General features: G+C 41.7%; 1 protein-coding gene and 1 non-coding gene across 2 annotated transcripts; both read left to right on the top strand.

The window, feature by feature from the left end:
- The first annotated feature begins 2,451 nt into the window (after positions 1 to 2,451).
- On the top strand, positions 2,452 to 2,570 carry LOC112472301. Its single transcript, XR_003043612.1, has one exon. It is a non-coding gene; the product is annotated as a 5S ribosomal RNA (ribosomal RNA).
- Positions 2,571 to 3,867: 1,297 nt separating this feature from the next.
- Positions 3,868 to 19,374, top strand: TLR8 (toll like receptor 8). The gene is given in 3 exon segments (NM_001290163.1): positions 3,868 to 3,942; positions 9,624 to 9,690; positions 16,197 to 19,374. A coding segment is annotated over 1 exon segment (3,117 nt). The 5' UTR covers positions 3,868 to 3,942; positions 9,624 to 9,690; positions 16,197 to 16,202; the 3' UTR covers positions 19,320 to 19,374.
- The last annotated feature ends 239 nt before the right edge of the window (positions 19,375 to 19,613 follow it).

Here is a 19,613-nt window from a genome sequence, read left to right as displayed (position 1 = left end):
GCAGTCCATCCTGAAGAGATGATTACATGAGATTTTAGCAAAAGACATAGGGAAGAAGAACAAAAAGTTGATGGGATCCAGAAAACCCACCCTCATCCTCTTCTCAAAATGCTGATTGAATATTCAATATGCTTGGCGTTTCGCTTAGGGCATCAGTGAAGGGAGAAGTTGAGAGAACAGCACGGAGGAAGGGCAGCGTGACAGTTCCCACGCTTTTTTCTACCTCTGTTGCACTTTTGACCTTTGGCTTGAATTTCTTCATCCGTAGACTAACGGGGCCATCTGAGCTCTAAATTGCTATGGCTTTTTGGTGTGGTGTCTTGGTCCCTTATTTGGGAGACACCGACCTTGGGAAACATAGGAATGGGTTGCAACTGATGGAAAGACCCAGGTTTTCAGGTAATTGCTCTGCAACCTGGTCCTGACTCAAAAAGGGAATTTGCAGAGGACTGCAGGGAACTTGGCCTTGTCCCTGTGCAGTCAGACGTGCCATTGGAAGGAGTCAGTCCCATTCACCATGATGAAATGAGCTTGTTCGGTTTAGCTGGGCCACCATGTATGGTTACATACGTTGGCCACCACTGAAGGGGAGTTGGCCATATGACCAAGTGAGGCTGTAACCCAGCCCTCCTTCTTACCTGGCTCTGTGCCCTGATTTGGGGCTACGCAGACCAGAGGCAGAGTACCTTTAGTTAACTCGTTCCTCCAGAGGGCTGCCACTTTCTGGTGGGCACTGAGGCATGTACAGACTAGCACATTAAGCTTTGTTTGAAATGAGAAATAATGGTACAAATGGAGAAGAATTGGCTGCAGTTGGGAATGAGTATAATGGAGTAGGTGTGAGGCAGGGTGACTATGAAGACTGAGCGGGTTCAGGAAGAGTGGGTGACGGCACCCAGGAGTCAGGGAGGAAGGGAAGGTGGGGAAGGAGATCAACAATAGCTGCTACCTGCGGCTGAGTCCTGCCACCTATCTCACCTGTGTCTGTGCTCACCAGGGAAGGGCAGCTTGCTGTCCCCTCAGGAGCCCCGCACAGCAATTTAAAACCAGCATGGGCTCACATCAGCTCTGGCCTTGTGTAAAGGAATCTGTGTACTTTCTCATCCAAATCCTTTGCTTAAAAATGTTTCTTTTACATGACTCCTTCCACTTGAGCCGTTTTTATATTCAGTGCTGATTTTTTTTTTTTTTTTGATGAACAACTGATTTCCAGCACCTGGTGTCGTTCTAGGTCTTGGGGCATTTTCAGGGCCCCATGGTATTTCTACACGCGGCACTTCGCCACAGCCTTGACGCGAAGAAGTCACCTGCTGGCCCGGGGGTGCTGTGGCACTCATCGACACCACAGGAAAGGGTTGTGGCCAGTGCCACGAGAGTGGTTCTCCTGGCCTACTTTGGGCAACAGCTCAGAGATGAGTGAAGCCCCCCGACAACAAGAGTAGTAATAGTAATACCAGCTCTACTCGTCAAGTGCGTAATCTATGCCGCAGACTGTCCTAAGGGTTCCACACACACGGACACATACGTATAATCCTCAAAGCTATGGTAGGAGGGTGAGGCTGTAATTCTTCTCCCCATTTGAGAGATGAGAAAACTGAGGCTCAGAGAGGTTCATCTGCTCCAGCTGGTGACTTGTGTGTCTGGAACATCCATGCTGCCTGGAAGGGATGATTAATGACAGATTGTCTCCATTTTGAAATAAAGATCTGTGTCAGCGTGGGTGGCAAAGGGAAAAGCAAGGAAAGAGATGCCCAAGAGCTTTGTGCCTTCACGGGGCAGGGTGGGACACTGAGGGCCAGTCTCTGGGCTCAGGCAGAGGACTGGAGCCTCTGACCACTTGCCTTGGGGGACTACACTTTTGGTTTGCAGTGACTGTCCTGCCCTGGTATTGATTTTGTTTCCATTTTTATCTTTCATGGTTACTGGTTGTGTGGAAAAACATGGGAAGGCTCATTTGATTCGGATCAGTACGTCATTTTTATGAGTTTGCCTGGCCTGGGCACTAGACTGTTTGCAAGTATAACCTTAGTAGCATGTGCCAGGCTTTATGAGTTCCCAAGTAACTGGTCTATAGTTGGATGACACGTTATATCCTGGAAGCCAGAGCATATGGGTTTGACTTTTCTAGAAAAGCCGACCAGTGCTCCAGCCTAAAGGTATGTTCCTCAGTATGCTTCTGGCAGTCACTTTTACTTAGCTTTTTAAACTTTATTTCTGAGCAAACATTTCATGGGAAAGCAACAGACTGGGTGGTAGCCACATGAGTCCTTGAGCTCACTGTGGCGAAGGCTTGGGTAAGCCCATGAAGCCACACGCTGTATTCCCTGCTGTCATGGTTCCCTGATGCCAGGCCTTGAATCGCCAGAGGGGCCACTCATTAGAGATCAGTTTAGGAATGGCCACCCACAGAGATGAGTTCTGAAAGGCATTCCTTCATAGCAAGGTTTTCCAGTCTATGGCCATGTTACCCTGAACGTGCCCGATCCCATCTGATCTCGGAAGCTAAGCAGGGTCGGGCCTGGTTAGTACTTGGATGGGAGACCACCTAGGAAGACCAGGTGCTGTAGGCGTAAAAAAAGGAAAAAGATTTTCCAAACACTGTATGTTGTCACAGAGAGAGGTTATACATGGGAGGGAGATCCTAGGCCTGAGAGAAAGTAATAGTAATAATAATGTGTGTATGTGTGTAAATGTCACCCCCTTCCCACCCCTGTCCCCGATGTGTTTTCCTCCAAATCCAGGAGCGTAAGGCAAGATGAAGCATATTCTGTTCCATTCCAAACGATTCTTTGGGCCAGGGGTCAGCAAATGTTTTTTATAAAGTAAATATTTTAGGCTTTGCGGGCCAAGAGGCAAATTGAGGACATTATATAGGTACTTACATAATAAAAGAAAAACAAATTGCACAATTATTTAATTGATAACATTCAAAATATAATGAGCACAGTTCTGTGTAATATACATCTAATAATGAGAAGGATGAAATTCTTTGGGGGATGGTAACGTTTTGCCAAAGTGGAGTTTAAAGTTAGTGTTCTTCGTCATTAGATCAATTGCAAAGGTTCCTCTATAAAAGTTCTTCACCCACGGGCTAGACTTGGCCCACTGCCTGCCGTTTGCTGATCTCTGCTCTTGGTTAAACCTCGAGGCCCTCTCCCTGAGAGTTTATAATCCAATGCGCTTATCAGGCCAAATCAGGGAATTAAATTTTCCTGCCTCATGAACGCTCACGGTCATCCACTCACTCGCTCATTCATTCAACAAATGTTTATGGAGCTTATACTCTGCGCCAGGTGCTGGCTGAGATATAGGGACACCCAGGAGAAAGATGCCCTCTCTGTGGCCACAGCCTGGTGAGGGACCCACACCCAGCTTGCTGTGCGCTGTCTTGGAAATGTCTGGAACAAAGGTGAAGCAATACAAATGTTATTTAACTACATCTGTGAATTCTATAACAAAAGATGAGTTTGGGCAATTCGAAATTGAATTCTAAATCTCTCCCTCATTTTTCCCCAATCTTGCACTGCAGAACTGACTACCATTAACATTTTGGGGAAGATCCTTACAGCCTCAGTCACATCCACCCGCACATATACATACACATGAATATATGCAAACTCACAAAAATATACCATATATGTCTGGCTCGGGTTATATTTAAATCATGTTATAAATGGCTTTTCTGCCCCTAATTTTAGTTTTGAAATTTTAAAGCACAATGAATAGATGATTTGGAAACAGTTAAGAAATCGCAAGTTCCCTTCTCGTCACATAAACTTCTGCAAACCACATGCTACGTTCCACTGATGGTAAAGTGATCAATTTCAGGAAGTTAGCCAGTTTCTCTTCGCCGTTTGTACCCACTGCACAGAGGGTACCACTCTGCAGTGCTGCGTGCAGGCTATGGACTGAGCAATGAGAAAAACTGACAACAGAAAAGTGGTAAGTAGCTTCTATTCTTTTAATGAAGCTTTCCAACAAAATACATGATTTCTGATCCTGAAATACAGTTTGATGGCAAGTGGTGTGAACAGAGAAAGTGACGAATGGGCAAATTAAGATAAAAAGGAGAAGTACTGTAGCAACTCTAAATGTAGGTAAAGTGGCCTGGTGTACAGGAAATTTTGAAAACCAAATGCAGTGGTCTTATTTTTTTGGACAGGAAACGAAGCAAATTCCAAGTCAGGAATTGAGCTGGAACGTTCCTTTCTGATCCTGCCAGAAATAGTATTCTCTTCTAGAAGCAACAGGTTGGAGGTGAAGCAGGTGAGAGGCGTTTCTACAGAAAAAGATAAACTCTGTTCCCTCACGTACATGAGTCATCTGCTGGTGCCTAGGCCTGAAATTAATATACTACAAGGAGCTTCATGTTCAACTTTAATTATTGCTTTTCTTGGTAGGGGTTTTAAAGTAACAGGTTACTATTTCTAAAATTATATTCTCTAGCGTTTAGGCATAGCAGATGGTCAGTTTTTGTTATTGTCGAGAACTGGCAGATCGAAAAACAAACTTTATAATTTTAAAAAATGATATGTTTTCTAGAAAATTCAATAAGATCCGGGAACAATTGAAAAGTCAGATTTCAAGAGCTCATCCAAATTTGTCCTTATATTTTTCCACGCTCAGTTAGTGCTCATTAAACTTCTTACCGTCATTTTTACCACCATTTAATGTATATTTAAGGATTTTTTTGGTTAATTTTTGTATCCACTTAATGCCCATTATAGATCTTGAAAGTAAATTAATTCTGTGCTGAAATTTGATGGTGCTTTACGAAATGACTGCAATGGCTCATAAGGAATGAGGCCAAGAGGACCAATGACATGTACGGAATGGCAATTGACGTTCATTTCTACTTGATACTTGTAAACCGTTGAGATAGCCAATATAATTGTAGTGTAAGAAAGTGGAAAATGGCATAATAATAAAATCAAGCTAAACTTGGGAAAACTGCCCACCTCCCTCCCACTGGCCTCAGAACAGGGGTTCTTAGCCTTGACTATGTATTAGAATCATGCAGCAAATTTTTAAAAGTTCTGCTGCCAGGCTGAACCCCAGACCAATGAAATCAGAGTCTCAGGGGGTGGGAGCTGGGCATGGCAGCTTTCCGTGTATCTCAGCATTCAGCCACAGTTGAGAACAACTGCCTAAGTGGCCGCCGAACAGGTCTCTTGGGTCCATTACTAAAAACGGTGACGAGGCTGCCTGAAGACCCAAAACTTACTCATTAGCCCCTTGGTTTGACTTCCGAGAGCAAAATAATGATTATCTGAAAAGCTGATGCTGTAGAGCAGGGTGAGGGCAGTTGACGAAGTTCATTTTCTCCTTCAGCCGCTGCCCCTTATCCTTCCATGTGCTAACCCTAATGCAGCGTGAGGGGTTATGAGACAGGAGCCCGCCTCGTGGACACCCCAGACTTATGGAGTATCAGGGTGTGTCTCATAGGAGAGGATGTCATTAGCCAGGGTTAGTCCTTGAAACTCATTTGGATGCTGTTTGTAAGCCTGTTTCAATGCCACCTCCAGGGTCTGTTGAGGGGAGCATCATTCCAGTGGAATGTATTTGAGTTCAACTGACTTATTAGATGGAGTTGAGGGATTGATTATTTTTTAAACTGTTATCTCTAATTTATGACTCTTCAGGGCTATACAGACACAGTAAATTTAAGTGTATTACCTACAGTTCTGGACCAGTATTAGCAAGTATGGGCTTTGTTGACTTTTCAGATGGTTACAAAGAACTGCTAGTCGGTCCATACATCTAAAGTCGGTGGATTTCCAGTTGTTCCGTGGAATTACAGAGTGCTCTGTGGTAGACTGATCAGTGTCAAAAGGCAAGGTGGGTAATCCACCCCGGCATTTGAATCCGGAAGGTTCCAGGTATGGCTATGGTGTTTCTGCTGATAATCCAAACCAGACCATTGCCAGCTGGCCCCTTGGTTCCAGCTAATTTTTTAACTACTCAGGTACACATGTAAGCTCAGTTTCAGCTCTGCCACCTACCATCTGAGTGACTTCGAGTAACTTAGCCTCTCTGAGTCTCAGGTTCTACGTCTGTAAAATGGGGTCTTATGATAGCACCCACCTCACTGATTTGCAGGGGGATGAAATAAGGAAATGCATGCCTCGCACTCAACCCAGTGTTTGTCTCCTGGTAAAGCTCCCTACCATATTGCCCGGAATTCAAATAGCATAGGTTTTCATACTTTTATGTATATGAAATCAGGATCCATGCCTTCATTGATAGGTGCCTTGAATGTGGTGTAGTGGGTTCTTTTGTCCTCCAAAGCTGTTAGTAAATCCATCGAATTTGGAATGGATAAAATAAAGTATCTATTATTAATTGTAAATTTCATCTAAGGTGATAAATCCTATCCGTACAACCATTTTTTTTATTACTTACATAATGTATCAGTTGTCAGCATAGTCAATGCAAATGAATCAGAACCCATTAAAAATCAGAAATATTTCCAGTTTGGCAAAAATTCAGTTCCGGTCGAATGCCACAAAATACCCAAACTTATTAAGTAACTCAGTTAGGGGGATTAATCACATCTTACGATCAATAGGTTCTCTTGACATTTTAGTATTAGGGGACACCAGCAGGACCCATCCCGAGAAAGGGGTGCAGCTAAGGAGATGGGCTGTGGCAAATCACATGTTGGCAAAGGAAGCCTTTGAAGAGAGAAGAAAGGAAGCATCATTGCAAAATCTCTGCTTGCAGCCTGAAAAGGGGTGTGAACAGGTAAAAAGCCATTTTATTCCAGGAAGGCAGCCTCGGGCAGCTCGCAGACCACCTTCACCTTAGATCGTGTGGGAAAACCTGCAGGATTTTAGTGTCGCCTAGTGAGATCAGTCTTTTTGCACCCAGTCTCTGCCCCGCCTGCCGCTCTCGCCCCAGGGGCTAGGTTATGGGGGTGGCCCCTTGGCTCATTCTGACTTCCAGGCTTCTTCAGCTAAGACAGACTTTTCTGAACCGTTCTTTAAACTGCACTGGCCTTTAAAAATTGTGGTTTTGGTGTCCATTGGGGTCCAAGTTGAGAAGGAAGTTTTGGGTGAGGACTGAGACAGGTCATTTTCATTGTAACATTTGGCTCCTTCAGAACCCAAAGGAGAGAATTGGATTATTGGGCATCATGACCCAACCAAAGAACTGATTCGGCATGGAAAATAGGGAAACAGTTGTGAAATTGCTTCTTCAGTTGCTAGCAACAGCTGTATTTGGCAGGCAGGGGGAAGTGAAGCAGATTCCTTTTGAGGTGTGATTCATATGCTTTCTTTACAGAAATAGGTCTTGATTTTTTTCTGGGTGTTCCAGCGCAACACCCAGTGAAAGATCCAGACCGTGCAGACCTCATCATCCACATCAGTGTGTTCTACGCAGTGAGTTCCACTGAACGGCTCTTAATTACCTGCCCTCTGCTCTTACTCTCTTTCCTGTGGCTGCTGTAACAGAATATCTCAAACCTGGTGGCTCAAAACAACAAATTTATCTTCTCATGATTCTGGAAACCAGAAGTCTGAAATCAAGGCATTGTCAACAGAGTTGGTTCCTTCTTGTGGTTCCAGAGGGAAAATCTGTATTGTGCCTTTCTCCCAGCTTCCGGTGGTAGTGGACAGTCCTTGACATTCCTTGGCTTGTAACCCCAATCTCTACCTCCGTCTTCACATGGTCTTCTTTCCTGCGTGTGTCTGTGTCCAAATGTCCCTCTTCTTCTAAGGGTAGCAGTCATTGGGCCTCCCCTAATCTGGTATGAACTCATTGTAAAGACCCTATTTCCTAATGAGCTCACATTCACAGGTACAGAGGTTAAAACTGCTTCGACATATCTTTGTGGGGACACATAATTCAACCTGCAACACTTCACATTTTTTGATCCTTTATTCTGCCACTTCTACTTAATCCTAGTCCTTTCACTTCACCAGCTCCTAATCTAATAATTTACTTTCCAGGAAGTGTCTCCTACTAAACTTGTCTCCAGGGACCTGATCTGAGCCCCATTACACCCTCACTGACAACCAGAGCCAATTTCTCCTTAGGCACAGAAGGCACAGAGCCTAGGGCCCATGATGCTTTAAGCACAGATTTAACTTCTTTTAAAATCAGCAAATTTTTTTCTGGATGTTCCAATGCAATACCAATGCACAACAGCAATTTATAGCAATGTGGTCATAAAAGATAATTTTTACTTTTTTTAAAAATGGAGGAAGGGGCCCATGAAGGGCAAAATGCCTCAGGCCCATGAAAGTCATAATTTGGCCTCGTTGACAGCCATATTCTATTTTGCAATATAACACATGCCAAGAAAAATTCAGGAATTGCTAATGTGTTCCCAGTGAAGGAGATTTAAGTACTGATGCACGATTTCTGATCCAAAATCTGTGGGCCAGAATGGTGTCAAAGTTCAGAATTCCTGTTTTAGTAAGATAATATGTTACCTATATGACATATGACAAAACATTCCCAACGGGTCCAGGTCACACGCATGGCTATTTCTGCCATGATAGTAGAATGTTCGCACTAAGTGGATAAATAAAGACGATGGTAGCTGTAGGTTAGTTCAGATCAGATTTTGCTGCCAAAAACATTACAAAAAAAAAAAAAAATCTCCCAATGTTCAGATCTTTTAGAATTTCTGAATTGCGAGAAGGAATTGAGAACCTGTGCAAGAAGTCTGGAAAGACTTCGCAACTGGAGGCAACAGGCATGGCAGGTGGCATGCCCGATAGGGCTGCACGGTGGATTGGTTAAGAGTACACATGTGAAGTTAGACCCCTCCTGGTCCCCTCTCTGAGACTTACTATCTTTTAAGGTCAAATCCAGAGCCTCGGGTTCAGGACAGGACCTACATTAAGAAAAGAAACCATAAACCAGTGTCCTGGATTGCCAGAGGCTTGATTCCACCAATTGTTGGGTCTCCGATTTGGTTTTCTTTTTCTCGGTCGACCTCCCTTTCGTATTGGGTGAATTCCCAGGTGACTGGTGTTGACCATAGAATCTCCAAATGAAAGAACAGGGTTCCCCAGTCTACGGTTGAGCCTCAGCTCAGGACGAATGGGTGCACTCAGCTTTTGACTAGGGTGAGGAGAGTGAGGCATTTGCTTTGGGTACCAAATTTAAGGGAGGAAGGGTACCAAAAATAATCAAGATCAATAATCAAGATCAATAATATTTTCATGTTGTATTTTTAAAAACCAAACTGGCAAGCTTTGGACAGCAAGCCGTTTGCCTGTTTTAATAAATAAATTAAGTTTTTTTGGAACAGAGCCTGGCTGAGGGTGAAGGCAGGCAGAGCAGGGCGTTGCAAGTACAGGGTCAGAATCTGTCTTTGTTTAAAGTGGCCTTGTTTGATATTTTGTCCATCAGGGATTTTTCAGTTTTTAAAATAGTATTCATCTTGATGACTAAGTTTTTGGGGGTCCCCTTAAATTTTGCAACCATGACCCTGCTATTGTGCTCATCTGCTTTTCCAGCAAGATCCTGCAGTGTCCTGACTGGGCTGCTGGAGTAGGATGTTCATAACCCGATGGCTGTCAGTTTCTAGAGCCCAGGGGACAGAAGTGGAGGGGGTTCCACGCTCCAGATACAGACTGTCCTTAACTCTCGTTTTTTCCCTTTGGCAGTTCACCTGGGCCTTCACTTGTACCTCAAGTCCTGAACCCGAGGCTCTGGATTTGACCTTAAAAGATAGTAAGTCTCAGAGAGGGGACCACGAGGGGTCTAACTTCACATGTGTACTCTTAACCAATCCACTGTGCAGCCCTATCTGGCATGCCACCTGCCATGCCTGTTGTCTCCAGTTGCGGAGTCTTTCCAGGCTTCTGTGATGTGAATGGACTTTACTCTGGTTGACTCTTCAGTTTCTGTTCTTCTCTGGCACCTACTGCTCAATCACCTGCTCTCCATCTTCTTCAACTTCCTACGTGGTCTTAATCTGCTGTGGTCTTCTCTTACACCCTGTCTAATCTTGTTAGTCCTTTACTGTCATTTTAATGGGAAACTTCAACTGTCAGACTCAAACAACGAAGTGTCCTCTCTCTCTCTATGTCTCTCTCGCTCTCTTATTTGCATAGTTCCGCTTTCTTTCTTATTTGCATAATTGCTCTTTTTTCCTCTATTTATGAGATTTCCAGTTCTCTCTCTATATTTTTGCCTCATTGCCATTTCTCTATTTTATTTGCAGAGTTGCCATTTCTCTCCTGCCAGGCTGGATAGTGTTTATTCATTGTTTATATCGTAAGGGTAAATTTTCCCTGGTAACCTTCTCAGTTGGTCTGGGGGCTGATCCCCTCTGATGTCCTTTTTAGAGCCACAACTTTTGATAGCCACAGGCATGGGAGTGACCAGGAGAAAGAACTTGGCTGGCGAGGTACAGCTCTTGCTGGGGCCTTGGGCTTCGCTCTGTCCTCAGATCCAACTGGATGACATGACCTAGGGTTCACTCTGTGAATGAGGGGCTTTCACAGTCCATTCTGCCTCTATGAGGTCCTGAGGTGGATGGAGAGGCTTGAATAGTCAGGGTTTTCACCTTAACTTCTCTGCTAGCTGCCTGTTCACACTTCCCATTCTTCCCACCCAGGCACTTCTCTTCAAATTCAGGTTATTTGGAACTGGTCAACTCAAGTTCTTACCTCAGGACTCTTTTGGGAAGGTAGAGTTAAGAACGTCAAGCTCTTCACTCACAAGTCCCCTCTGATCACTTCCATGGCCCAATATTTACTTGAAGGTGCTGCAGACTCTCCGAGAGGCCATTTTCATCCTGGAAATACAGCAAATTGCAAAAGGCTCCTCTCCTGGTCTCTAGCACCCCCTTACAGCCTGACTTCAATTGCTCGGGATTGTATGAGAGAGAATTACATTCGAAGTTGGATGTTGATGCCTCAAGCTGAGGCTGGACCTGCCCAAGTGACCACCTGAAATGCCTCACCTACCAACAGTGCTCTGTCTGCCATGCAAAGGGTCTGCAAGCTGGCCTCACCCTGCCGTGGGCCTTTAAAAAATTATTTTTATTTTTTATTTATCTATAATTAAAAATTATAATAGGAATCTGACAAGCACTACCTCAGCCAGGTGATCAAGGTTCACGTCAACACTGAAAGTCTCATTGCTAGTATGTGCCCTTGGTGTGTTGTGACTAGAATGACACTTTGCCTCTGTGGTCTTCCTCTCCAAAACTCATCGCCCCAATCTAATCATGACAAAAGCATCAGACAATCTGCATAATCATCCCCTTTCTCAGCTTTATTTTTCTACATAGTATTTTCCACCATCTAAGATAGTGTAGTAATGTAAGCTCCATACGGGCAGTTATTTTAATCTGTTTTGTTCATTGCTGTATTCTCAGCCTGAAAATAGTCCCTGAAATAAAGTAGATGCTTAATAAATATTTTTTGAACGAATGAATAAATGAATAGAGCTGCCTTCTCATTTTATTGCTGCATAGTAATCCATTATATGAATATACATAATTTTTTAAAACCAGACCACTACCCGTAGGCATTTAGATTCTTTCCAATCTTTTGCTATTACTAGCAGCCCTGCATTGACAATCCTTGTATATAGTCATTTGCATACATGAGGGTCTATCATTAGTATCTATTTCTAGAATTAAAATTGCTGAGCCTATGTACGTTTCCAATGTTGATAGATATCACAAATTGCTCTCTATCTTAGAGGCAGCACTAATTTAGTCTCCTCCTGGCAAAATATGAGAATATGCTTCTCCACATCCTCACCCACACAGTAGAATCTGTGAAAAATGCTATCTCAGTGTAACATTTTGAGCGAAGTTGAGTATTTTTTCCTATGTTTAAGGGCTATTTGTTTTCCTTTTTTCTGTGAACTGTCTGTTAATATATTTTTGTGCAGTTTTCTATTGGGTTATTTGTCTTCTCACTTATGCATAAAAAGTCTTTACCTATCAAATATATCATTCCTTTAGCTGTGATATGAACTGCAAACATGTCTTCCTACTTTATTGTTTCACTTTTGGGTACCAAGTTTTTTCATGAGGCAGAATTTTTATTTGTGTGTGCTTTAATCTCTGCTCTATTATTTTTTTTTTCATTGTTCTGGAGTAACTAGGCAATGCAATTAGACAATAAAAATGACTTAGACTGCATAAGGGGTGATAGGAAGATCATCATCATTTGTAGATGGTTTAATTGCTTACCCAAGAAAATCACGTGGAGAAACAACTATTCCAAATAATCATAGAATTTATTATAGTTATTTGGCATAAGATTAACTATAGAAACCAATAGTTTGTGTACACCAGGAAAGGCCCATTAGAAGGTACGATAGATGTGATCCATTAACAAGAGAAGAATCATGAGCAAGACTTACCCTACCAGATACTCGCATACTTAAAAACTGTAATTATTAAAATACGTGGTACCAGCACATGAGTAATGAATAGGTAGATGAAACATAATAGAGAGTCTAGAAACAGATATACACAGGAAAGTTAGTTTATGATGAAAGGAGCATATCAAATTGGTAAGCAAAAGATGATTCAATAAATGATGTTGGGGCACCTTATTTTTTCCCTTTTGAAAAAAATAATGTGGTTCTACACCTCATATTTTATGCCAAAGCAATTCTAGTGGGTTAAGATATTTCAATGTAAGAAAATTAAATCATAAAATTACTAGAAAAAAGGGATGAGAAAAATTGTTGTTGATATTGAAGTGTGGAAGATCCTTTCTGGCTTACACTGCCCTGGATAATCTGATTAACCCCCGTGGCTGTAGTTGCCATGGCTCCCAAATTCATCCTTCTATCAGAACTCTCCTCTGAGCCTAAGACAGATATATGTAACTGCCTACTGGACATCTCCACTGGAAGATCACAAACTCAACTCAAATTCAACATGTCAAATTTAATTAATATTCACTTGCTCCACCCCCTGCCCCAAACGACCTTCTTTCTCAGTGAAGGGAATACTTTTCCATCCAGTTGCACAGATCGGGAACCCGAAAGTAACCTTGAATTCTTCCCTCTCCCTCACAATCCCCCCCATTACATATCTATAGCTACGTCTCTCAGTTTTACCTCCTAAGTATCTCCTGAATCCATTTCTATCTCCATTGCCACCAACTTACTTCAAGCCACTATCATCTCGCTCCTGAAGTTATGTGTCCTCTTGCCAGCGACCACTGTCGAATCAATAAGCATGATACCACTCCGCTTAAAACCTTCAAAGTCTTGTGTTGTCCTTCAGTTAAAGGTCAAAATCTACTCCTGTCTTTTCTTACGTCCCTTGTTGTCTTTTGGCTCCATATATTCACGTGTTCATGAAGATGAGGATTGAAAAATGACCATTGAATGTAGTGACATGGAGATACTGAGGACCTCAGCAACATCTCTATTTCTTATCTATTATGTGCCATTCCAATCCTCTTGGCTATACCTCTTATTCTGGGTCCGACTGTTACAAGCAGTCCTCTGCAGGTTTTGATCAGCTTTGAGGACTTTGAAACCTGATATGCTTTGTCTTAGGTCCAAACATGCTCTTTTGATTCCTGTCCAGGCTCTTGTAAAGGCGCAGCGTGGGAAACCCAAAGGAATACACCCAGGGCCTTTGTATGTGCTGGAATATTCTTTTGACCTATTTGTGCCTTATACATGCCAATTCAATCTCAGAATCCCAGCTCAAGTTTCTTTTCCTCAGGGAAATCTTTCTCAGCCTCCTTTTTTTATACTTTTATGGTATCACATACTTCTTTGTGTCACGATTGAAATCTTGTAATGCTGTGTTCAACTCATGTCTCTTTAACCCACTAGACTGTGAGCTAACTAATAAGCTGTACATGTAATCAAACAGACTCCCCAGGTCACCCAGCAGCTTGAAAACCACAAAGAAGAGTAGGGAAGTGACTTCCAGATCTAGCAATTTCCACACTTGGACATCACATAGGCTCACACCTGCTTAGGTACTGAGCAAATATAACATTGGGTCACCTCCCAAAGTTGCTCTCATCCCCAAGCTTCATTATCCTCTAGGTGTACCTGTGTCTCCCAGTGGAGATGTTGAGCCTAAAGATCTATGGTGGCCTCTGCAAGAGCTGCATGCTTTCAAGTCATGAATCACCTTTTCATACATATCATCTAAACATGTTAGTTTTCTATTTGTATATAACAAATAACTGCCAAATTTAGAGGCTTCGAATAATACTCATTTATTAGCTTAAATTTCTGTAGGTTGCAGTTTGGATAGGCTTCCCTAGGTTTTCTGCTCTAGGTCTCATAAGGCTAAAATCAATGTGTTGGCCAACTTAGACTCTTATTTCAAGACTCTGGATAAGTAAGGATCCATTGCGAAGTTCATTCAGGTCTTCAGTCAGTTTTAGTTCTTTGTGGTTGTAAGGTGGGGTAGGGGAGCATTTCCTTGCTAGCTGTCAGCAGGGAGCCACCCAGCTTGTAAAGGATGCCCGCATTCATTGTCAGTGGCCCCCTCCATCTTCAAGTCAGCAATAGTACATCAAAATTTTCTCCTGCTTCCGATCTCTCTGACTCTCCCTTCTGCTGCTAGCCAGAGAAGACACTCTGCTTTTACAGGTGTATATGATTAGCTTAGGCCATCTAGGTAATCTCCCTTTTGCCACGGAATGTAACGTAATTACAGGAGTAATGTCAGAGGCAAAAGTCACAGGGGCAATCTTAAAATTCTGCCTTCCACACCAGGTAAAACAGGGTTTTCTTTAGTAAAAATTAAACATTAAGCAGCAGTACCTAGATAGTGTCGTTGTTGAAAATAAAAGTAACTGAAAATGCCCAGGATTTCTAGTCCACTTTAATTTTCATCTCATAAAGAGTTGACTTTTTTTTCTTGTCTATTATACATGGGCAATAATTATTGCCCCTCAGCATTATGAGTATCTATGTAAAAATCCTTTACAATATAGTAAGGGTATGACAGAGACTGCTAGTTCACTAAATCTAAATTTTAGGATAATTTAGAAGAAAGCACACATGGTTTAACTCATAATAAGGACACAAGTTGGACTTTAGTGAAAAATATAGTTTAGGAAAGACTGGTTGGTCTCCATAACCAGTGAGATAAGATTTCAGAGTTCTTTTGATCATAACTCTTGATCAAACCAATCATATTAACCTGTTTATTGCATTGTATAATTACTAAAAGTAATATAATCAGCCCTCTATTAAGAAAGAGGCACAGAAAGTGAGGCACACTAAGTGTTACAGAGGATTCACAAAAATATAAAATATCATGTCTTCCCCACGGAAGTTTACAACGTTAACGAAAGAATAGCTATTAATGCCAATGTTTATACAATAAGAGACATATGAGTAGTAGCCATTCTGCAAAAAAAAATTTAAGTGATGGCTACATTTGAGGCATTGTGCTGGCAGGAAGATTTCAAAATGAGATTGTGTAGTATGACGGCTAGTGGTTAAAAACAGGACATTGGAATCATGTCGGCTCAAGTCCTACCCTGCAATGTACCATCCTTCTGAAGGTTGCTTAAGCCTCCCAGGTTTTTTCTTCACTTACAAAATATGGCTAATAACATCACGTATCTTGCTGTGTTGCTACAAACATTAATGTGGGTGAGAAAATGTTTATGTTTGAACAATAACTGATTTTTTCATTATTATTATCAATAGAAGGTGTCCACTTTCCTGTCATGCAAGGTGATAAGAGAACTTGACATGTACAACCATAGAAGTATAGAAAAATCATGGGAAATACCAATAAGAGATATGGTTGTGTAGATAAGGTAGAGATGACTGGCTTGCAGATGATGAATGATACTATAACAGAAGCTGGATCTGAACTCTCCTTAGGACATCAAGAGTTATATTAATAGGTTGAAACTATAGATATATAGCTTGCTGTGCTACAGATCTAGCATGGACCATAGTCATGGTCCAGCCCTGGCCGCATTGTGGTGGGGACATCTTGATTAATGCGTCCACAAAAGCTTCCCAAGTTTTTACATCATTATAATCTTAGATAGCTCCATCTTCAACTTCTTTTAGCACCATGAAGCTGAACACAGTGAAAACTTAAAATCGTTCTGAACTTAATGTAATGCAATTTGTTTACTTGTTAAGAAAACCCACACTTCAAAACTCATATAAAGTACGGTGAAGCACTGTAGATTTCATCATGAAATACCTGGCAAATGTCGCTACTTTAACACTGCGCCTCCACTTTTGATTTTCCTTAGGTAAACATGACCCTTCAGTCTTTACTTCTGACCTGCCTTTTCCTGCTAATCTCTCATTCCTGTGAGTTCTTCACTGAAGCAGAGTATCCTACAAGCTATCCTTGTGATCTGAAAACACTAAATTTCTCCATTATTGTAGAGTGCAACGATCGTCAGCTGAAAGAAGTTCCCCAAATAACAGTCAAAAATGTGACAGAACTAGACCTTTCTGGAAATTCAATTATGCACGTAACAAATAAATCATTTCAAGGACTGCAAAATCTTACTAAAATCAATCTAAACCACAATGTCATGTTCTATCCCTACAAGAAAAATCATTCTATAAATAAAAAAGGCATGAATATTACAGCTGGGGCATTCCTCAGCCTACAGAACCTAATGGAATTACTGCTTGAAGACAACCAGTTAGACAAAATACCTGCTGATCTGCCCGGGTCTTTGAAAAAACTTAGTCTAATTCAAAACAACATAATTCTTGTAAGTAAAAATGACACTTCAGGACTTCAGAATTTGGAAACTCTCAATTTGGGCTGGAACTGCTTTTTTGGCAATGCTTGTAATACAACTTTTCGTGTAGGATGCGGAGCATTTGAAGAGATTACAAATTTGAAGGTGCTTTCACTATCTTTCAATAACCTTTTAAAAGTGCCACACAACCTGCCAAAATCTCTAACAGAACTTTACCTCAGCAACACCAACATCACAATCATCAATGAAGACGACTTCAAGAATTTGGAAAATTTAACGGTACTAGATTTAAGCGGGAACTGTCCAAGGTGTTTCAACGCACCATTTCCCTGTACGCCTTGCGCAGAAGATGCTTCAATTCAGATAGCTGATTGTGCTTTCCAACACCTGACCAACCTTCGATACCTCAACCTCTCTAGCACCTCCCTCCACAATATTCATGCATCCTGGTTTAACAATATGCTTTATCTGAAGGAGCTACATCTTGAATTCAACTATTTAGCACAAGAAATAGCTTCTGGGGGATTTTTAACAAAACTGCCGTCCTTAGAAATACTTGACTTATCTTATAACTATGTACAGAAAACATATCCACCATATATTAATATTTCCTCAAACTTCTCTCATCTTACACGTCTCCGGGAATTGCACTTAAAAGGTTATGTGTTCCAGAAACTCAGACAAGATGATTTCCAGCCCCTGATGAACCTCTCAAATTTACAGACTATCAACTTGGGCATTAACTTTATTCGCAAAATCGATTTTACCTTTTTCAAACATTGTTCTAACCTGTCGGTCATTTACTTGTCAGGAAACAGAATATCGCCCTTGGTAAATGATAACAGGCAAAGTTACGGAAATAGTTCCACTATCCAAAGTCATATCCTTAAGCCACGCTCAGCAGACACTGAGTTTGACCCACATTCAAATTTTTATCATAGCACCGAGCCTTTAATAAAGCCACAATGTACACAGTATGGCAAAGCCCTAGATTTAAGCTTGAACAATATTTTCTTTATTGGGCAAAAGCAGTTTGAAGCTTTTCCTGGCATTGCCTGCTTAAATCTATCTTCGAATGCCATTGATCAAGTATTAAGTGGAACTGAATTTTCAGCTGTGCCTCAAGTCAAATATTTGGATTTATCAAGCAATAGACTAGACTTTGATAATGATAGTGCTTTCAATGAACTGCCTGAGTTAGAAGTTCTAGATCTCAGCCACAACGAACACTATTTCCAAATAGCAGGGGTAACGCACCGTCTAGGGTTTATTAAAAATTTAATGCACCTAAAAGTTTTAAACTTGAGCTACAACAGCATTTATACATTAACAGAGTACAATCTGAGTAGCAAGTCCCTAGAAGAATTAGTTTTTAGTGGAAATCGCCTTAACCTTATGTGGAATGCTCAGGATAACAGGTACAAGCACATTTTTCTATGTCTCACGAGTCTGAGACGGCTTGACTTATCTTTTAACAATCTTAAGCGTATCCCAGATAAAGTATTCCTTAACTTGCCCACAAATCTCACTGAACTATATATAAATGATAATGAGTTATCTTTCTTTAACTGGACATTACTCTACAAGTTTCCTTTGCTCCAGTTGCTTGACTTAAGTAGGAACAGTCTATATTTTTTAACTTATAGCCTATCTACATTCACATCTTCTCTTCAGACGCTGCTACTGAGTCACAACAGGATTTTCCACCTGCCTTCCAACTTTCTTTCTGAAGCCAGCAGTCTGGTACATCTCGATTTAAGTTTCAACCTGCTAAAGATGATCAACAGATCCACATTTCAAACTAAGAACAGAACCAAGTTAGCCCTTTTGAAACTCGATGGAAACCCTTTAGACTGTACCTGTGACATGGGAGGTTTTCGAGAATGGATGCATAAAAATCTACAGGTTACAATTCCTCGACTGACAGATGTCACTTGTGCCAGCCCTGGGGATCAAAGAGGGAAGAGTATTGTGACTCTAGAGCTAACCACCTGTGTTCCAGACACCATCGCAGCCATATTGTGTTTCTTTACATCCTTCATCACCATCATGGTTATGTTGGCTGCCCTGGCTCACCACTGGTTTTACTGGGATGTTTGGTTTATATACCAAGTGTGTTTAGCGAAAGTAAAAGGCTACAGGTCTCTTTCCACATCCCAAACTTTCTATGATGCTTACGTTTCTTATGACACCAAAGATGCCTCTGTTACGGACTGGGTGCTAAATGAGCTGCGCTTCCACCTAGAAGACAGTGAAGGGAAAAACGTGCTCCTCTGTTTAGAGGAGAGGGATTGGGACCCGGGATTAGCCATCATCGATAACCTCATGCAGAGCATCAACCAAAGCAAAAAAACGATATTTGTCTTAACCAAAAAATACGCAAGAAGCTGGAGCTTTAAAACAGCATTCTACTTGGCCTTGCAGAGACTAATGGAAGAGAACATGGATGTGATTGTATTTATTCTGCTGGAGCCAGTGTTACAGCATTCTCAGTATTTGAGGCTGCGGCAGAGACTCTGTAAAAGCTCCATCCTCCAGTGGCCTGACAATCCCAAGGCAGAAGGCTTGTTTTGGCAAAATCTGAAAAATGTAGTTTTAACCGAAAATGATTCACGGTATAATAATTTGTATGTCGATTCCATCAGACAATACTAACTGACGTTAAGTCATGGTTCACTAACATAATACAAATGCAAAGAACTGACCCTTCTGCCTTAGTGATCTATAGCTGTGTAACAAATCACCCCAAAACTTAGTGGCTTAAAGCAACACAATCGTTATAGTCTCTGCGGGTCAGGAGTCCAGGTGTGGCTTAGCTGGGTTCTCTGCTCAGGGTCTCTCAAAAGCTGCAATCTAGGTGTCAGCCAAGGCCACGGGCATCTCCTGAGGTTAAGATCCACTTCTAAGCTCACGCTCATGTGGTTGTTTTCAGGATTTAGTTCCTTCTGG

Source organism: Pteropus alecto, unplaced genomic scaffold (assembly GCF_000325575.1).
Source record: "Pteropus alecto unplaced genomic scaffold, ASM32557v1 scaffold511, whole genome shotgun sequence".
Taxonomy (NCBI): Eukaryota; Metazoa; Chordata; class Mammalia; order Chiroptera; family Pteropodidae; genus Pteropus; species Pteropus alecto.
Note: the sequence above shows the minus strand (reverse complement) of the source record. Positions and strands in the feature narration are given on the sequence as shown.